Here is a 20,107-nt window from a genome sequence, read left to right on the forward strand (position 1 = left end):
GTAATATCACATGCAGCTACATGCACATGTATGTACAGTACATGTTAAGGACAGGGCTTCTTCTCAGCCTGCTATATTTAGTGGAGCGGCCCAGCACACATCTAGAAATCCTATTTGGAGTCCTGCTTCTGAACAGCTTGCGTAATGTACTGTACATAATTCCTACTGTACTGTTTCACTTTGTTTTATGTTATTTACAGACAGAGGGATACCATTTTTTAAAAGTGAACACCATCTAAATTAATAATTCCAATATGTAGAAGAAGTGGAGGTTGCGAACCGAAAACAAAACAAGTCGTCTTGGCCATCTAACCATCTACTGTATGAGAGAGAAATGCAGAGAGGTCTTCAGGAATTTGTTTTAATTGGACAAGTTTTAATTGTTCTTTCTTGTCAGCTAGAATTGGCCATGTTTCATGTTGTCCCAAGACGACGAAGACAAGCATTCACACGTTATGGGAATATCCTGGAAGACGCTGACAGCGGGAAGAGTCAAACATGTGAGTTAAATGTTCGCTACGTCAGAATTCATTCGGCAAAGGTGTTTCCATATCCCATTTAGCGCATCAACTCTTTTTTGACAAAGGCAAACACCGCCTCAGGTGAGCGTTTTTCAAAGTTTTATTGACTTTTGCTGTTTCCATACAGCTTTTCTAATGCGATATGAATGGAAACACAGCTAATGAATGGGAGACTGATTTTATGGACCCACAAAATGTTTTGTTGTCTTTTATATACCTATATGAGCTTTATTCTATTGTAGTGTAGTTATGAAACAGAAAATGTTCCCATATACTCAGATCATTCCTCTGGGTGCTCTCAGTGTCATCTACAACATCTCTCCCCATTCATTGTCTATGGAGCAGACCCAGACTTTATACTTAATGACATCACAAATTTGAGTTTTAGCACTCTAGTTTTTGGATTTGGGAGAGAATTGTTCATGTTTCCTAATATTGTTGGACTGTCTTAGTCCATAGGAATAACATGTATGAATTTTGAAAATGGGCGTACTAGTTCCCCTTTAACTTTTCTATTTAGTTTAGATGGGTTAGATTATAAGAGGTGCAGCCAGAATCAGTACAGGAGACTATAGCTCAGAGTAACACCTCGCTTAATGTTAATCATGACTGTTACATGTGTTGACTTTCTATAACCTATTACAAAAGGTGAATGTTATACCAGCAGGCTTAGCCGGCTTTTTAAGTCCCATGAGGCCAAACCACTGCTATTAGCTGTCAACGTGACGCTCTGCTTCTTAATCCCTCCTCGGCTCTGTATCTCTTAACAACTTTATACCTAAAATATCACCGTTTTTAAATGAGCCGATCAAATCATTACAAAAGACCAACGAAACAGTGACGAAGGAGAATATAATTAGCTGCTGGACCAAAAGTAGGCCTGTAGTGCATCACAGGTTAAGAACTCGGCTTTCAATTATTTTCCCTGCTAAGGCCTACCTGAAAACATTTATACTTGGCTGTCAAAGTTAACGCGATATTAACGCGTTAACGCAAATTCGTTTTAACGTCATTAACCTGCGATTTTCTCTAATGAAGATACTGGTATCATATGATACAAGAAAACCTAAAGAATCCATTGATACCAACCATGTCATACTAGCTTGTCGTGAAGAAGGTTTAGGCAAAATTTTGGCGACGAAACACTGTCCTGGTCATTTTCAAAGGGCTCCCTTGACCTCTGACCTCCAGATATGTGAATGAAAATGGGTTCTATGGGTACCCACGAGTCTCCCCTTTACAGACATGCCCACTTTATGATAATCACATGCAGTTCGGGGCAAGTCATAGTCAAATCTAGTCATAGCCCTAATATTTACATTTCATAGATTACTTACTAAATTAAAGTATTATTAGCCCAGCTTAAATTCTCCTTCTTCATACTTGAGAGACAATAAATGACACAAAACACCATTGTATAGCATATTGATAAGACATTATAACATATGCATTAGCCCTTTGAGCACAATAGCAACAAGTTTTTATGAAAAAAGCAATGCAGTATCAACTGTAGAACCATTTTTAGCACATTATATAGCCATATATTACTTCAACACTAAGCCATTATCATTATATGGCACCTACAAACCCATTAATTTACTTTAAAGTCAACTAAATAACCATTTTTACCAATATTCCCCAATTTAAGACTATTTAAATCCCAACTTCTACCACTAATTGACCACTTAATGACTATCTATTAGGTTCACTACTCACATATTCAGGAAACATGGTCCAAAGCGATGAGATAAAGCTGTCGGTGAAGGGTCTGACCGGTCGAGCCCGACCAAGAGTCAGCACTAAGTGTTTGAATATGTCTATATGTGTGTGTGGCGGATGTCTCCGCAGCTTGAGTCAGCAGAGTCCCCGGTTCCACAGCTCTCTGGTCAAAATGGCAGTCAGTAATCAAGTGCACGGCGAGGGGAGGGGTTGGATGGAGAGAGGAGAAGACAGGAGGAGGAGGAGGAGAGGCTAAGGATAGAATGAAAAGCCTGCTTAAGAACCTGTGTGTGTGCGGGTGAAGGAGGGGTGTTGCTATGGTGAGGCCAAGACAAGTGATGTTCTTATGCAAGGCCCGCAATTGACCTGGAGAGGAGGCACATGCTAATATGCAAATTTGGATTGTTTTTTATTTGAAGTTATCGCCAAGTGGATGGGAGAGCAGAAAGTCTAGGTGGCCTCTAGTGGTCTGTTTGTACAGTTGTGTGTGTGTGTGTCTGTGTGTGTGTGAGTGTCAAAGGTTTTATTTTGAAATCACAGACCTTGGGTTCTCAGCACATATTGCTCCCTCTTTCTCTAAATTGTCTCTTTTTATGTCTCTCTCACACACGCATGGCTGTAGTGGGATTGTGATTACAGACAATCTGTCTGACAGCAGGGGGCCTCCTGTGTAGAAAATAACCGAAAACACCAACTGCTCCTTTTGAACTGTGTCGAGGAAAACTGCTTATTATTGTTATTGGAGGAGTGGTGGGAAATCAATGATGAGCAAATCACGACCAGTTGGTAATCACAACCAGGCGAAACACCGTTATTATGAGTCATTTCGAATAGATTTTTACTAAGGCTGTCAATCGATTCAACCGGGAGTAATCGCACATGTTTTATCCGTTCAAAATGTACCTTAAAGGGAGATTTGTCAAGTATTTAATACTCTTATCAACATGGGAGTGGACAAATATGCTGCTTTACGCAAATGTTTGTATATATTGATTATTGGAAATCAATTAACGACCAAAACAATGACAAAAATTGTCCAGAAACCCTCACAGGTACTGCATTTAGCATGAAACATATGCTCAAATCATAACATGGCAAACTGCAGCCCAACAGGCAACAACAGCTGTCAGTGTGTCAGTGTGCTGACTTGACTATGACTTGCTCCCAAACTGCATGTGATTATCATAAAGTGGGCATGTCTGTAAAGGGGAGACTCGTGGGTACCCATAGAACCCATTTACATTCACATATCTGGAGGTCAGAGGTCAAGGGACCCCTTTGAAAATGGACATCACAGTTTTTCCTCGCCAATATTAGGCGTAAGTTTGTGGCGTTCTTTAACCTCCTTCATGACAAGCTAGTATGACATGGCTGGTACCGATGGATTCCTTAGGTTTTTTTGTGTCATATCATGTCATATTTGATATTAAAGTAACAGTGTATAGCATTTTGGGGGATCTATTAACAGAAATGGAATATAATATTCATAACTATGTTTACGTCAGCTTAGAATGAGTCCTTCATATCTACATAGGGAGCAGGTCCTCTTCACAGAGTCCGCCATGTTTCTACAGTAGCCCAGAACGGACAAATCAAACACTGGCTCTAGAGAGAGCCTTACGCGTTTTTATGTTACCTGAAGGCCACCGTAGTTCTCTCACACACTTAACGTAACGTGAGCTGCAGAGCGCAAAACCGTAGTACTGCCAGCCGCCGTCTGACTTCTGCTGCTCCTAAAGTAGTGTTATTAACGTAAGGACTGTTTTGCACTCGGCGGCTCACGTTAGCGCAGTCTTGAAAGGGGAGGAGTGAGCAGAGGGGTACTTAGCTGGTTGCAATCTGCAACCACACCACTAGATGCCGCCAATTCCCACACAATGTACCTTTAAAAAGTTAAAATTAACAAATCAAGTAGCCTGATTTAAAATAAGCATATAGTTAATCTGCGTTATATGTTGAAAACTGGACTATGCACGAATTTTAAGAAAAAAAAAAGTGCTTTTGTTTGGTTTATATCCTGCAAAATTGAATTCTGGTGTCTCCCAAGGTTTTTTTCTCTCTAACTTTTAAATATTCTTTTAAAAGCATCAAATGAAGGATTATTTTACAGGATTATTGCCATGAAAGTCCTTCGAAAGTTTAAATTCAATCAGAGTGACGTCTCCTGCTGCTATTCAGAGACGCCGTGCTGCAACGTTAACTAAAAAAACGCTTTAAAATCAAGTTTTAAAACGACAACAAAAGAAAAATGATCTCACAAATCAATCTACAGCATTGTATTATTCCTATTTACAGGATATATTGCATGATTCAGATTTATATAACTCCTCTTTTCTCATTTCATCAATCTGTATCTGCTTCACAGCGTTAATGAGAGACAGAGAAAGAGGAGGTGGGCCTCAGAGGATTCTGGGTAGACAGGAAGTCAGGGATGAGTAGGTTCCTGCACTGACAAGGAGCGAGGCGTCAAAGTGAAGCATCAGGCAGCTGGTAAACTGTTGGTGCTAATGAGTATTCCTTTGTGGACAAATCAAGCAGATAGATCATCACTTCCTGTTGTTGTTCACTTTTATTCTCCTTTAAAGTGAAGTTCAGTCAGCAGGACAAAGGAGGAGAGATTATGTGATGATGTGTGGCCTACTTTAGAAGGTCCTCTCACTCCTTTCATCCAATAAGCAGGAGGGTGTGACTCACCTCATCCTCACAACTGGATCAAACAAACACACTGTATGCATGCATGTATAGGCTATTAATATAAGGTAAAATCCTCCCAAACACACATCAAATAACACCATACATAAATGCACCCACTGCAGATCTAGAGGAGGTTAAAGGTGCATGTTTTTTTTTAGTTTGAGGGAAAATAAAGAGATAAAATCGTACCTTTATGGACGCATAAAGACAGCAATGATGGAAAATCTATATAAATATCTATATATAGATCCAGAAAATAACACCATACATAAATGCACCCACTGCAGATCTAAAGGAGGTTAAAGGTGCATGCTTTTTTTGGAGTTTGAGGGGAAAATAAAGAGATGAATCTTACCTTTATGGATGCATAAAGACAGCAATGATGGTAAATCTATATAAAGATCTATATATAGATCCAGATAAAATCATTTAGATGTGAGATATTGAAGTCATGTGGAGACACCTGCAGCAGACAGTGGACAGCTCCGTCGTTCATCCTCAGTATGAGGCGCATGTTGCAAACACGTGTCAAGTCAGCAGTTTACAAACCGGAAGTGCACCCATTTAGACTTTCAAAATAATTCATTTGCATGCATTTTAGTTTGTAACAGAAATATTATAGCATGATGTTTACAAACTGCCCCAAAATTTAGAAATAACTTCCCCAATCATTAACACCATCATAAAGTCATATAGAGGCTAGTTATATAAAGGCTAAATACTGAGACATTAACATCATTTTAGATGTTTTTATTTGTTATATATTTTAGAGATTTAAAATAATTTACAAAATCAATTAAAGCTTATGAAGGTTTGGTTAATATATAAATATAGTATTTGCCCATAGGCCTTATAATAATAATAATAATAATAATAATATAATTAGATTAAACATCTTGCCCATAACCTTTTGTCTTATTGTTACTATCAATGCATATACATAATTCCTTAAAAAAATCTAGTCATATAGAGCAGCTGTCATTCAAAATAAAAGGCTAAATAGGCTACTGAGACATTAAGGTAATAATTTTAGATGTTAGTTTGTTCTTATTTGTTATAAAGGGATTTAAATATTTTACAAAATCAATCATTGAAGGTTTGGTGCCACCTTTAATATGTAAATATTGTATTTGCCTATAGGCCCTATTATAATTAGATTAATCAACTTTCTAGATGAGCAATGTAAAAATAGTAAAAAAATTAATGAGAGCATTGCCCAAACCTTTTTTGTCTTATTCTTACTGCAATACATATATAACTCCTTAATATATATTTTTTAAATTAAATTAAATTAAATTAAATGTATTTTACTTATTTTTATTACGAAGGATGGAATTGGGTGGGTTTTAATGTAATTATTATTTATTTACTTCTTTATTAGTATTATTATTATTATTATTATTATTTGTACTTATTTATATATACTTATTTTTTAAACAATATTTTATTGTTTATTGTTTATAATTCTTTATTAATGTCTTCACACTGCATGCTTTTTATTTTTAATATGAATACAAATTACATTCACTTATCTAATGTGATTAATATTCTATCATTTGCAAAACAAACAAAACAATTTAAAAATGTGCACATATGCTTCAGTTAATACAACTTTTATTTTTAAATACACGACCGGAAATGGTATATTATTGATATGGCCAACTTGATGTTAAAACTAAATCTGTTATCTTTACATTATAAAGCCCACTCTTCTCCTCGATTTATCTAAGAACCATAGGAGGAGGAGAAGATAGAGGAGCAGCAGAAGAAGAGAGGAGGAGGAGGAGGAGGAGGAGGAGGAGGAGTGGGATTCATGATAAAGAGGATTAGCCAGCTGCCTGATTAGCCATCTGTAGTCTCGGACTGATTCATGACAGACCAGTTACTGGCTCCTCTGAAACAACAGGTGTCACCTTAAACTAAGAATATGTGATTAAGATTCAAGATTCAAGAGTTTTATTTGCCATTTGCACCTAAGTACATTGGAATTCTGAGCAGTTTACACCCAGTCAGCTTTAAGAAAAGAAAAAAGGTAGAAAAGGCACAAGGTAATTACAGTACAAAATAAGTAGTATAAATAAACTAAACTACCCTCTGCATAGGAACGATACCCCCAGAATACAAATATACAGTATATATGCTCCATGACCATGTTAAAAGAACTTGTAGCGCTCATAAAAATATAAAAAAATAAATAATAATTAATATATATATATTATATTTTTTGTCTTATGAGTTAGTTAAATTAGAAATCAAACTATTAATTAACTTTTATATTCAGTAATGTGTCAGAAACATCAAAGTAAAATCTTATATTCTTGCTACAAAGAATCTAAACCGAACATTCCATCAACTGCAACATTCCATCACGTCGTACGTGGGTCACTACGTCATCGCGTTAACAGCGCCGCCCTTATGTCTGCGTTCGTCTCCCATGGCAACCAAGTACACTTTAGTAGAGGATGGATTCCCTTACAGAGAGAGAAATAGTCCAGATAGTGAGACAAAAGGTAGGCTAGCATCAAATTAACACTTAGATTTATTATTTTATCAATGAAAAGAGAATGTGGTGTTATTATGGTGCCTTCAAATGCTGTCAGGAATAATTGACAACACATGCAAAAGAGGAAGTAACTGTCTGGAAGAGTTAATGCTAGCTATAACTCATTGAAAGGCACAGGCTGTTGCTAATTATTTGCAGCTTGTAGTCTCTTATTGGCCCTTAAAACTGTCGAATGAAGCTACATAATGGTTTCCTGAGATTTTACTGATTTACAGTTTTCCATTGTGAAGTTCTGAAAACAAAGCACCAGTCAGATCCAGTAAGTACATTTACTCAAATACTGTACTTGGGTACAATTTTTGAGGCATTTGTACTTGAATATTTGCATTTCATGCAAATTTACCTCTCTTCCGCTACATTTCTAAATAAAATATGATACTCCACTATATTTATTTGACTTTGCAGATGAATATACAAAACAATATAATGGCCTTATGTACAGTAACCTGATGCATTGTTATCAACTACAGAACTGTATAAAGTAAGATAAACTGTAATGATCACACAGGAAGTGTCCAGATAAGTAACCTTAAAAAGCTAGAACACTATATACAAAATCAAGCATGAAAAAACAAAAGTAAAATGTACTAAATACTATATAAACCAAACCTAAATAGTAACTGTATTGATGCACTTGTATCAGCTAAAATTGTGTTCTTGTGTCTGTGATAGAGAGAGGCTGGTGTGCAGAGGCTCAGCTGTCACTTCTCATGGCCGGAGTTCTGTGATGAGCGGCGGTGCTTCCACCAGGAGTTTGTGTACGACGTCACCATGTTTGCCGCCACCTGTGGCTTCGCCTGGCCTGACGTGATCCGGGCAGCTGCAGTCGCCAGAGGCGTCTTCCCACAGCTGGACGGTCAGAGCCTTCTCCATTTTTTTATCGGCTATGGTTCTTTGGTTTCTAATTATATACCATATACATGTATATACTGTATTATATGTCTCCTATCCGTTAGGTCTCGACGTACCCAAACTACTGTCCTTACTGAGAGACGCGCTGTCTGAGAGTTTGCCAAACCTCACCTCTGTCCACCGACATGAGTTCACCCAGTTCCTCACAGACACCTGCGTCACCCGACAAAGGCTTCTCCAGGCGGCTGTGGGTGGAGCTGCCAACGTGTCCATCGCTCAGTTACACTTGGAGGTGCAGCTGCCGCCCACGCCCTCTCCTCTGACACAGGTAATGAAGTAACCACTGACAACACCATTACAATTAACATGTATCTGATCAGTGTTCATGTGCTGCAGGGCATGGATCTGCACAAGTGGGAGCAGCAGCGTCATCAAGCCGAGCTCGCCTCAATGTTGCGACAGAAGGAGGAGCAGCTGCGGAGTCTCCGAGAGGGGTCAAGGGTCACTCTGGAGGAGCTGGATGTTCCTGAGGGTGAGCAGCTGGACAAAGAGGTAAGACTTACAAAACAATTGAAAGCATTTTAGAAAATCTTTCATGCCCTGAGATGCATTTTGTCTGCCGTTCTGTGAAGGGCGTTTTGGCGGTGGTTCGTGCAGCGGTGAGGGCCACAGAAGGCCAGATGTTGGCGAGTCTGAACCAAGAGGCCTCCCTGCTCAGTGACATCCTGCAGCTCAGACTGCAACTGGGAGCATCGGCCACCGGAGGGCTCCACAGTGCTGTTCTTCCCAACACAAATCACATCGGCTCACAACCACACGACCAGCAAAGGCGAAGAAGCGCACGGCGAACCAGCTCACGGCGAACCAGCAAAAAGAAAAACCAGGACTGAGGGAGTCTGGAAGTGCAGGGTGAGGACAGGAGCTCAGCAAGTAAAGCTAATTAGACTGCATTTAATCTCACAACGTTCAACTCTCTTGCTTGTGGATGTTTTTTGTCGTACTTCTTGCCATTCCATTTGTGGGCTACTGTGCTGGACAGTTAAAGAGGACCTATCATCCTGGTTTTCAGGTTCATACTTGTATTTTAGGTTTCTACTAGAACATGTTTACATGCTTTAATGTTCAAAAAGGTTTTATTTTTCTCATACTTTCACCCTCTGACGTGCCAAACTAGCCGCTAGGCAGGTATTGTGCAAATGTGTTACCTGGTGACATCACCACGTTACGGAAGAGAAGGCGGGACTTCAAGCGAGGCGTTTCAGGCTTTGCAACTTCGCAGACCTTTTACATACACAAGAAACTATATAACACACTAAAGGAAAGGGAAAAAGCACAAAAGAATAATAGGTCCTCTTTAAAAACATTAATTTACAGGTTAATTGTCAAATACAATGAGAATAGACTCATTGTACTAGACTTGTGACTGGTTACAAAGGAAACGTCGTAGGAGCTGGTTTCATTCAAGTATTTATTTTTTAAAAAGTCTGAACATTCTTTTGATTTGAGAGAAAAAGCTGCAAATAATAGCATTATAAATAACATCAATATTAAAAAACACAAACAATTGAAACTCTAATGCTTACTCCCTTCATCCTACAGTACAGCTGCAAACCTAAAGAGCTGATTCGACATTCATAAATATTCAGCACCAGCTTCTAAACAGAACAATAAAAATCATTTAAATAGAAATAACACAAATATTAAAAGCACCTAGTGCAAAGTAGCTTTCAGAAACTATTCGTCTTGAACTCAAACTCTTGTTTTAAGGCCTACAGCCCTGCTAGGCGGCTACAGTCCAAGCACCTGTAAACTATCCTATAGCCCCACTAGCTGGGGTCACCTGTTTCTATAGTAACAGCACCCGAGGTAAAGCCTTCAGTGTTTATTACAGTACGTATTGGAGACCATTTGGAGTGCAGCTCTTAGTCAAAGCCAACTGGTTTTCAGGGTAGCAGGAGGAGTGTCCCCCTAAGGCAGCAAGCGTTTAGCTGCTACAGATGCATAAACAGGAAGTCATCTGCATACTTAACATGACATAAATACATTCAGTACATTCAGAGAGAGAACTCTCTTTAAAGTTCAGTAACTTAGTGAGAATATCCCAGCATGCTCTTGCATCAGATTAAGCAAAAACTGGATGGATGGAGAAGAGGAAAAAGAGAGATGGAGATGGACGGATGATGGGTGATATGATATTGAGAGGTCTGGAATGTTTTTATGCCTCTGATAAGAAGGTTCATGTCTTAGTTTCAATGTCAAATTGGTAGTAGTTGTTTGAATGGTCTAAATCTTAATCATTTTATATTTGTCATAAATTAGGATCTTAAGATTTTTTGTCAAGACATAACTTTTTAAAGCGTAATAGTGAAGGCTAAAAATTCTCTTTGGGTGCTTTCACAAGCCGTTTGGTTAGTCCAAATCTGAGTGAAATTCATACTTTTGGTTTGTTTTCTATTTAGTCTTCGATTAAAACTGACCAAATGTTGGCTTGTGAAAGCGCCCTTAAATCTTCAGTGTCAAATAAAGCTTTGCATGGAGTTGCTACAAAAGGCTCAGTAGGCTTGTGCGAGCTGGTTGCCCGTAGTGATGTGAGTCAGCATGGTCTGCACCAACTCTGAGAGGTCGTACTCGTGCTTCCAGCCCCATTCCCGCCTCGCCGCGTTGTCCTCTAACGCCATTGGCCAGCCGTCCGCTGAAAAGAGACAGAAGAGTAACTTGAGTTGTAATGGTATCAAGCCGAAACTCTCCTGTTGTTGTGACTATAGAGTTGCAATCTCACCGATAGCCTGTCGAACAGGATCCACATTGTAGGTGACCTTGAGGTCAGGCAGGACTTTCTGTATCTCCAGGATGAGGTCGTGCGGTGTAAAGCTCATAGCGGTGATGTTGTAGGTGCGGCTGAGCAGCGTGTCGGCTGGAGCTTCCAGGAACTCCAGCGTAGCCCTGAGACAATCATCTGGACAGGAGGAGGTAAAGACGAAGGGAGGGCAAAGTAAAAGGATGAAGGACAAAGAAGAGGATTGCAGTACGAATATCATTTGGAAAGTTAAAATGTTGACGGGGAAAAAAAACAACTATTCTACCACAAATTACCGATGTACATCATAGGAAGCCGCGTGTCGCTGCGCAGGTTGCACTCAAAACAACCAGTTTTCACAGCGGCGTGGAAGATCTGGACAGCATAGTCTGGGAAAAACAGATCAAGATTAAGACCAACAACACTTGAATACTATGCAGCAGTAAATATCGTCAAAATGAGACAAAACCTAATGTGTGTTTTTCTCCAATGCCTTATTTAGATGAAACAGTTACACCTTAAAGAGTTCCTCCTCAGACCTGCTCACCTGTGGTTCCTCCTCCAGGCTGGGAGTCAGCTGAGATGATGCCCGGATACCTGAGACAGCGGAAATCCAGCCCGTACCTGTGGTGGTAGTACTGACAAGGAGAGGGACGCAAAAGCTTCAAAAACACCGGGCTATACAGGAATTTGTGGTAAAACACTTCTGGATATCTGTTTCTGTGCATCTCATCTCACCTCCCCCATCAGCTCCGCGTGGACCTTGGAGACGCCGTAGATGGTGCGTGGCCTCTGCACGCACAGCTCAGGAGTGGGGTCCCTGGGCGAGGACGGACCGAAGGCACCGATGGTGCTGGGGACAAACACACGCAGACCATGTTCGGTTGCTATGTCTAATATGTTATGGAGACCTACGAAGAGAGAGAGGCTGCACATAAGTGATGCTGAATCTGTGTTAGTGTCTTATCTTTAGTAGTTTCACAGTAATATTGTAAGTATGTGCATGTACCCGTGATGTTGACCTCTTTGGCCAGCGCGACGTTGTTCTCTCCCACGGCAGACAGCACAGCCGAGTAGTGAACCAGCCAGCTGATGTTGTTGTTCACCACGATTTCCCTGAGGTTCTTATAGTCCAGGATGTCTGAGAAGATGAATGGACCTGCAGAGGACACAAAAAGTTACAACAGTGTCTGAACTCATCTGCGGACACTTTTTACCCCAAGAGACTAGTTTTAGGTACGTATGTTTTATATTTGCTTAGCCCAAATGAGTTCCCATTGAGTAGGTTATACAAAAATACACACCGTTATGGTAGACATGGTTGGGCGGTTTCCTAATGTCAGACAGGATCACGTTGTTCTTTCCAAATCGTCTCCTGAGGGTGAAACATCAACATGGTCAGTTCTAGCCTGGGAACTGAAAACACAAGTGACAAAATGGACCAAATAACTGACTCTCAGACATTGAAATTTGATTAATTGTACAGCCCTACACTGGACATTTAGATTTCTTCCTGTTGCAGTGCCATCATCTGGAATAATTTGCTATTGAACTCAAACACAAAACAACTTTGGAAATAGATAAAATAGTTGGTTACCTCAGCAACTTAGCAAGCCCCACCCCTAGCTGTCCAAGCCCTCCTATAACGACAAAAAGAAAAGGGAAAATGTGTTACAATAGACAGGTGTCATTGTGACTGTTTGAATTGATATATACAATATATATAGACAACAAAAAATATATAATAGTGACACAAACAAGTGCAAAAACCAACCCGTGATAAGGATTTTGGGGTGATCAGTATCAGTGCCGGATGAGGATGAGCTGATGCCACGAACTGCTGAGATCAGTCGCTCAACACTGCACCGGGGACTGCTCCCAGCATGCTTCACTGCACCCCTCAGCAACTGCATCACCTGCATCGTACACCTCCTGTGAACAAAAAACATGCAATAACAGCAAGAATGAAGTACTTCACACGCACTTGTGCTGTCATGGGTCGTGTAGGTCGCTGGGCTTAAAGGCATGAGAGTGTAATTCTAGTTGATACCCTGATGTACAGAACAGTGTGTACTTAGAGGCAGAGGTTTAAAGGCACATGTTGTGTATTTATTAAGTTGGAACAGTCAAAATAAAGACACTATATGTGAATCAAGTCTTGCCTAATCCAGGCACCGACCTCAGATTAGCTTCTTGCAACCTGCTGCTGCTGCTGCTGACTTGGTCTAAATATAGACTACTTCATATATGCAAGACCACCCTTAATCTTATGGGGGGAGTCAGATTAATCTTGACTTGTGCAATTACAAAATAATGCAGTCTAATAAGTTAAATTTAAAAATACATAAAAATAAATACATGGAAATTAAACAGGAGTAAATGAGGCTATATTATTGTATTGCATTACAGTGGACCTTCATTTGCATAATGAAGCAGAAATGAATGGAGAAATGTAAAAAAACAAATGTATGAATAAATGTATAAAGAAAAGAATACAGAGATAAATAAGTTTGGGGAAATAAATAGAGGGTGAAATTTTAAGGGGAAATCATGCATAAATAAATGCAAAAATAAATTAACACATTTTATATAATACTACTAGTATTAGTACTAGTAACTTTGCAGTCTGATTCTTAATACAACAAATATACTTAGGGAAAATCATGCATAAATAAACTACTTCATATATATTCCAGACCACCTTTAATCTTATGGTGGGAGTCAGATTAATTTTAAGCAACAACCTTGACCTGTACAATTACAAAATAATGCAATCTTACAAGTTAGTAGCCCCAAAATGCATATTACATTTGTGTAAAGTAGAATTTAAAAGTTAACACCAGTGTCTTATTAGGAATTAGGGTTTTATAACTGCGTAGCTTCATGCAAGAAAAAATAGGGAACCAACTCAAAAAGCTAGTATTGCAGGTGTAACGTTATTTCCTGTTGTACAATATATATGCCGAATTGAAGACAGCACTCAAATTGTTATTTAAAATGTGTTATGTGATGTTTTATTATTAATATTACATGTTTAAACACGAGAAAATATAAATTGCTGTTTTTTTTACATGGAGTTCGGCGTGACCTTCTCGCCCTCAAACAGCACCTGCTGGATGTTAGATAACAGTAACGCTACCTTAGCTTAGCATCTAACTAACCTTCTGGCATGAACTTGAGCTTTTATGGTGTATCTACGCGAGCTAAAACATAGCCGAATTGGACGTAAACAGTTGCAGAGATGGTTACATAAATTTGATAGAAAAATAACATGTATTTCTTACTTTAATGTAGATTTGAAAAGTGAGAAGACGACTCGTAACTCCTTCAGTCAGCCTCTGTTTGTGATGAAACGCGTGGCTATGGGAGGAGGTTTGCTGCGCTGTGATTGGCTGACAGCTCAGGAGGCGCGGCTTCCTGTTATAACTTTCAAAATAAAACCCTTGTTTACAAAAGTGATAACCTACTTCCTGCACTAAATTGAATCATAAAATGCACTGCAAATTGTTCTGCAAAAAAAAACACTATTTACTTAAAATGCTTAGTTTTTGTTGGAACTACCACCTTAGTTGTTGAAAGATGTTTAAAATATTTTGCTCAATTCAAAAATATCCACCACAAAATTCAGTATAAAAATTGCCATACAGTTGAATCAATAACCCTCTGTGCTGACAAAAAACTTTTTTTAATAGTCCTATATCACAGCTGTTACCCTGCATTATATTCAATTTTAACAGTTTTCTTCATCTCTTTGTATTTTAATATCTGGTATATTTTTTTGTATTTTGTACTTTGCCCCCTCATTTGCATAATGAGGCAGAAATGCATAAAGAAATGTAAAAAGAAATGTGTAAAGAATGAATACAGAAATAAATAAATTTGTGGAAATAAACAATAAATAAATAAATGCATAAATACATAAATAAATTCATACATTTAAAAATAATATATATATATATATATAAAAAAAAAAGCTAAAATAAATCAATACAAATAAATCAATAAAAAATACATAAAAATAAATACATAAATAAATAAAAAATGGAAATTAAACAGGAGTAAATGAGGCTATATTATTGAATTGCATTACAGTAGACAGGAGTTGGCTGTTACTGTAACTTTAACAAAAGGAATTAATCATTTTCTTTGTCACTTATTGACACTTTGTTGTTTCCTTAAATGTGGGGAAACAGCGCCCCCCGGCTTGTAACGGCTGGTGAACGTCTCCCACCATGTGGCCAAAAGATGTCATTGCACCCTAATTAACTCCACCTAATTGGAAGCAGGTAAAGTTGATTAAAAAGTGTTTTACACCAACGTTAAGCTAGCAGCAACAGAGAGAGAAGATAAAGGACTTTTGTCAACCAACAAACTGAGGGACCATCACAGCAACAGGTGCAGTGGGACGTTACTGGACATGGAAACGTCGTCTGAATGGACTTGGACGTCAAAAACATGAGTGAGACACCTTCTTTCTGCATGTTTCTGTATCTGTCTCTTTGCTAGCTTGTTTGGGTAAATGTCTCTGTGGCTAAATGTCTCTGTGGCTGTCTGTGTAACTCCATGCTGTGTTCTTGTTGCTGTGTTAAGTACTATATTGATGTACTGTGCTGTCAGCCTGCATAGGCTTTGAATAATTTGGACATATTGCTTGTTTTGCATCATTTTGCATATTTGCATCACTGTGCAGAAGGTCTGCTTGCTGCTTGTGACAATTTGTTTATTATTGTTTTGTGCTCAAGATGTGCTGTAATGAGTCATTAATAACTGGAATACTGTGTTGGTTTTGTTGGCTATCTTATGTATGCCAAGCATGACAGGTAGGTCTGTGTAAGTCATGTATTTGATACATGCAAATGACACTTTACTCCTACTTTATATCATATTTTTTAAATCAGTGATTTTTCACCAGGGGTGCTTCGACAAATTGGAAAGATATATTATTATATATATACAGTATAACCTAACCTGACTTGGCTTTAGAACCCTTCCAGTGCTAAAATGAGTGCTTTGTTTAAGAGATAATTTAAAGGTCCCATATCATGCTCATTTTCAGGATCATACTTGTATTTTGTGTTTCTACTAGAACATGTTTACATGCTGTAATGTAAAAAAACCCTTTATTTTCCTCATACTGTCAGCCTGAATATACCTGTATTTACCCTCCTGTCTGAAACGCTCCGTTTTAGCGCATTTCGACGGAATTGCGACGAAATTGCAACAGAATTGCGTTGCTAGGCAACAGCTTGGGTCCATGTGTACTTCTTGTCAGCTGATGACATTCACATACACTGCAACCAGGAATAAACTAGGACACATTTAGAATGTTTACGCTTAAATCTGTGTAAAGGGTCTAAATATTGTATATTTGTGACATCACAAATGGACAGAAATCCTGACAGCTTGTTTCAAAGGCTCAGTTTCTGAATACGGGCTGTGTGTATTTCCCTGTGGATTCAGCGTTTCAATACTTTCGCAGTATTTATATAGGACTTAAACCTGCTTTAAAATAAAAAAACATGAAAATCTCACTTTTTTATATTATGGGACCTTTAAGTGGCCCCCCTAATGGTGTACACTAAACTTTTCACATGTAGGACCCTGTCCAATTTCTCACTTTGCAAAATATTCCACTGGCAAATCAAAAACTAATAATCAAGGATGACAGGATATTGAACAAAAGGCTTTTTCTGTGCAAAATTATCATGAATTTCTGTGGTATTCTGGAGGCTATACCCTCTATACAACTGGGAGACCTGCAGGGCTGCACCTCAACATGAACTTCTGCTTTTAAATGCATGAGAAGATGTTTGCATTTGTCTAAGAGCGTGCATGTGTGTGTGTCCACCACTCAGTTAGTGATACAAGACACAGACTAATCTTCCCGCGTGCAACAGAGAATAAATCACTTGTACTTAATTAGCAGGGGCGAGGTTATGACTGACACCGAGTTTCATCTTAATTACAGGAGGGAAATTTGTTCCATTAATTTGGGTTTGCATGAACACATCAAGTTAATCACACCGGTCATTGTTCTAGTAAATGTTCACAACTGGACGATTGCTTAATTTATTCTTATGGGAACTTCTGATTTTAATGACAAGCAGCATGCATTGGTTTGCATAATGTATCATTTGCTATTCATACCTACAGCAATGTGTCAGAGGCTTAAATCACCATCACAGTTGTTTTTTAATGTCTTATTGATAACATTTTAATATAGAAAAATATAAAAAAACAAAACAAAACAAAACCATCCATAGATCCATTAGAAAGGTGCCAAATAAAAGTGTGCACAGTTATCAATAGCACCTTTAAAACACTACACTAAAGTTGTTAATACAGGTGCATTTTTATTGTTAACTGAAGTTAAAATGGGCTTTAAGTCTTAAATAACAACACAGATTTCACTTGTTACTCTTTTAGAAGATAATACAAACAGAAAACTCTCAGAAAATACAACATTTATTCCAGCAAACTCCATTTGCCTTTTCTGTGTTGTAGTTATGTGTGTGCATGTGGTGACCACCAGGTAGCAGCAGATACCAAGAAATTAAAGGGCTTGCATTTGTGTTATTCAGCCTGCTGGACCAGCAAACGCTAAAAGGAAATTATCAGTTTTATCCTTTTTATAATTGCTGTTGTACTTTCTTTTTATTTTCTATCATTTCTAACAGATGTTAGAATAAACACAAAAGCAGATTATCAAATGTGACACCACTGGGAGAAATATGCAGCAAATCATGTGTATTTTCTGCAGCATTTTCAAGATTTTAATGTTTCGAGTTGCTTGATTTTAAACTTGTAAGTGTACACAAAAAAATGCCAAAATACAGTGATTTTATTTAGCAGTAAATAACGCAGGATTTATCCATCGGGAGGGTTACAACAGTCCTGTCTACCTCCGCACTCAAAGCTTTTGGATATGAACCAATTTTTCTTTCTCCTGGATTCGGTTCCAGCCGTGCAGAATGGGCCACAATAGATGATGCATGTCTTATTGTTCATTTGTTTTTTTTGCCATTTTTGGAGGTCTGCCAAATATCCGAAGATGCACAAATTCCAGGCTCATTGTTGCCTTGAAATAATAGGATGCTTTTTCTTTTTTCTTTTTGTTGTGGCAGACTTGTTTCTCCACATGAAAAAGAAGATATTCTTTGTTTAATGTGGAAATGCAGTGTGGGAATAATTATTGTTTACATACACAAAAATGAATGTAATTGCTTGTACCTCCTGGTTGAAATAATTTTTCTTACACTTACAATAACATAATGAATTGATGCCAAATAGTACTATTACATAAACTGTCAAAGAATACAGTAAATTAGTTGCTTTTCCTACAATGTATTATGCTGGAAAACAGCATTTTCTTAGCTACGGAGGGTTTTACAGATTCACATGAAAAGAGCAGTACAGAACAGTAGCAGTGGAAAACTGTGGTTGAATTATGCCGTCTCATTTAATACAAACTCTACTGATTTCATTGTTGTTGTTAGAGTTGCACCTTGTAAATCTTCTCCCTTGTAATTGGCAGTGTTGGATGAAGAATTGAGAACTTTTTACTTGAGTAAAAGTTGCAATACCACCGTGTAAAAATACTCTATTACAAGTAAAAGTCCTGCACTGAAAATGTTAATGTAAAAGTACAAAAACATTTTCGGCATAATTTATTTTGGTACTCAATATGCAAAATTGCTCAGTGTAGATATTATCAGAGTATTATTATTAATACATGAACATGTAAGCAGCATTGTTGTCAATGTGGAGTTAATTTAACTACTACTAATGTTGATTATTGTTATATATAAATTAATGGAGCAGTTATGATTTTCCTGAGACGCTGTCGCCACAATAGTCTACACCAGTGATTCCCAAAGACTGGGTCGTTTTATTAAGGTTGCCAAAATTGATTTGCAGAATTTCTTCCATAATCTTTTATTTAACATTTATATCGGCAGTACACTTTTGAGCCACATGAGGGAGCCTGAATATTGATTTTGTTCTGATAATTGTAGCCGACTTATATTAAATCTAAGGCTCGCGTACATTGTGTTTGTTTTACTGATGAAAGGAAAATAACAAGAGCCTCCGCCTAAATGCATTTATTTGGTCTTATTTATAAAATATTTAACATGTGTGTATGTTGTCAATAACATGCATAAAACAAAGTTGTGATTAATCAAACGTTTATCTCTTTGAAATGTCTGGTTTTCCTATTCAAGATAATATTCAAATAAATAAATTAAAACAAAATTTTGGCGAGGAAAAACTGGCATGTCCATTTTCAAAGGGGTCCCTTGACCTCTGACCTCAAGATATGTGAATGAAAATGGGTTCTACGGGTACCCACGAGTCTCCCCTTTACAGACATGCCCACTTTATGATAATCACATGCAGTTTGGGGCAAGTCATAGTCAAGTCAGCACACTGACACACTGACAGCTGTTGTTGCCTGTTGGGCTGCAGTTTGCCATGTTATGATTTGAGCATGTTTTTGATGCTAAATGCAGTACCTGTGAGGGTTTCTGGACAATATTTGTCATTGTTTTGTGTTGTTAATTGATTTCCAATAATAAATATACACATACATTTGCATAAAGCAGCATATTTGTCCACTCCCATGTTGATAAGAGTATTATATACTTGACAAATCTCCCTTTAAGGTACATTTTGAATTTGTGATTAATGGTGATTAAATATTTTAATCGATTGACAGCACTATTAATAACATAAAATGTCCATGTTGTTCATAAATAGATATTTTTTAATTATTAACTGAGGAAAAGGAGAATATCTACCAATAACCCGCCTCAGAAAATAAAGGTAACGGCGCTCTTCTAGTACGTGAATGAGCTCAGCCTCCGCCTGGCGTCCCAGCATTCAGTCAACGTCCTCCTAATTCACCATCATGACTCCACCGGCCACTAATGGGATTGTAGTCAGGCCTATTTATTGCCTTTG

General features: G+C 38.0%; 3 protein-coding genes across 8 annotated transcripts in view; 1 reads left to right on the plus strand and 2 right to left on the minus strand.

Moving 5' to 3' along the window:
* The window catches only part of rp1l1a (rp1 like 1a), a 14,072-nt gene extending 11,023 nt beyond the window's left edge, over window positions 1-3,049 (minus strand). Inside the window, exon 1 of the mRNA XM_037762571.1 lies at window positions 2,238-3,049. The gene's annotated coding sequence lies outside the window, so the exon portion shown is untranslated. The remainder of the gene's footprint in view (window positions 1-2,237) is intronic.
* Window positions 433-11,849, plus strand: c24h8orf74 (chromosome 24 C8orf74 homolog). 5 transcript variants are annotated; one of them, XM_037761786.1, is made up of 6 exons: window positions 433-500; window positions 8,170-8,353; window positions 8,454-8,677; window positions 8,746-8,901; window positions 8,982-9,258; window positions 11,649-11,767. In XM_037761786.1, the coding sequence occupies exons 1-5, from the start codon at window positions 456-458 to the stop codon at window positions 9,237-9,239; spliced, it is 867 nt and encodes a 288-aa protein (XP_037617714.1). In that variant the 5' UTR covers window positions 433-455; the 3' UTR covers window positions 9,240-9,258; window positions 11,649-11,767. The 5 variants fall into 5 exon arrangements, with proteins under 5 accessions (XP_037617714.1, XP_037617713.1, XP_037617712.1 ...); XM_037761785.1 differs by having other exon boundaries at window positions 441-500; window positions 11,712-11,849; XM_037761784.1 differs by lacking the exon at window positions 11,649-11,767 and having other exon boundaries at window positions 441-500; window positions 8,982-9,309.
* On the minus strand, window positions 9,801-14,558 carry LOC119483552 (L-threonine 3-dehydrogenase, mitochondrial-like). 2 transcript variants are annotated; one of them, XM_037761772.1, is made up of 10 exons: window positions 14,431-14,558; window positions 12,921-13,078; window positions 12,744-12,786; window positions 12,451-12,521; window positions 12,156-12,305; window positions 11,885-12,057; window positions 11,694-11,784; window positions 11,443-11,535; window positions 11,129-11,305; window positions 9,801-11,041 (listed from the first exon to the last, which is right to left on the minus strand). In XM_037761772.1, the coding sequence occupies exons 2-10, from the start codon at window positions 13,066-13,068 to the stop codon at window positions 10,902-10,904; spliced, it is 1,086 nt and encodes a 361-aa protein (XP_037617700.1). In that variant the 5' UTR covers window positions 13,069-13,078; window positions 14,431-14,558; the 3' UTR covers window positions 9,801-10,901. The 2 variants fall into 2 exon arrangements, with proteins under 2 accessions (XP_037617700.1, XP_037617699.1); XM_037761771.1 differs by lacking the exon at window positions 14,431-14,558 and having other exon boundaries at window positions 12,921-13,109.
* Between the last annotated feature and the right edge of the window lie 5,549 nt (window positions 14,559-20,107).

Source organism: Sebastes umbrosus, chromosome 24, assembly GCF_015220745.1.
Source record: "Sebastes umbrosus isolate fSebUmb1 chromosome 24, fSebUmb1.pri, whole genome shotgun sequence".
NCBI classification, from domain to species: Eukaryota; Metazoa; Chordata; class Actinopteri; order Perciformes; family Sebastidae; genus Sebastes; species Sebastes umbrosus.

Bases quoted from the DNA above. Each gene is read 5' to 3' on its own strand.
- c24h8orf74 (XM_037761787.1), top strand. From the start codon at position 7,397: ATGGATTCCCTTACAGAGAGAGAAATAGTCCAGATAGTGAGACAAAAG. The intron at 8,678-8,745 runs GTAATGAAGTAA...CATGTGCTGCAG, and splicing joins CGCCCTCTCCTCTGACACAG to GGCATGGATCTGCACAAGTG. The intron at 8,902-8,981 runs GTAAGACTTACA...CGTTCTGTGAAG, and splicing joins GTGAGCAGCTGGACAAAGAG to GGCGTTTTGGCGGTGGTTCG.
- LOC119483552 (XM_037761771.1), bottom strand. From the start codon at position 13,095: ATGTTTTTTGTTCACAGGAGGTGTACGATGCAGGTGATGCAGTTGCTG. The intron at 12,058-12,155 runs GTACATGCACAT...CTCTCTTCGTAG, and splicing joins CAAAGAGGTCAACATCACGG to GTCTCCATAACATATTAGAC. The intron at 11,042-11,128 runs GTGAGATTGCAA...GTCTCTTTTCAG, and splicing joins TCCTGTTCGACAGGCTATCG to CGGACGGCTGGCCAATGGCG.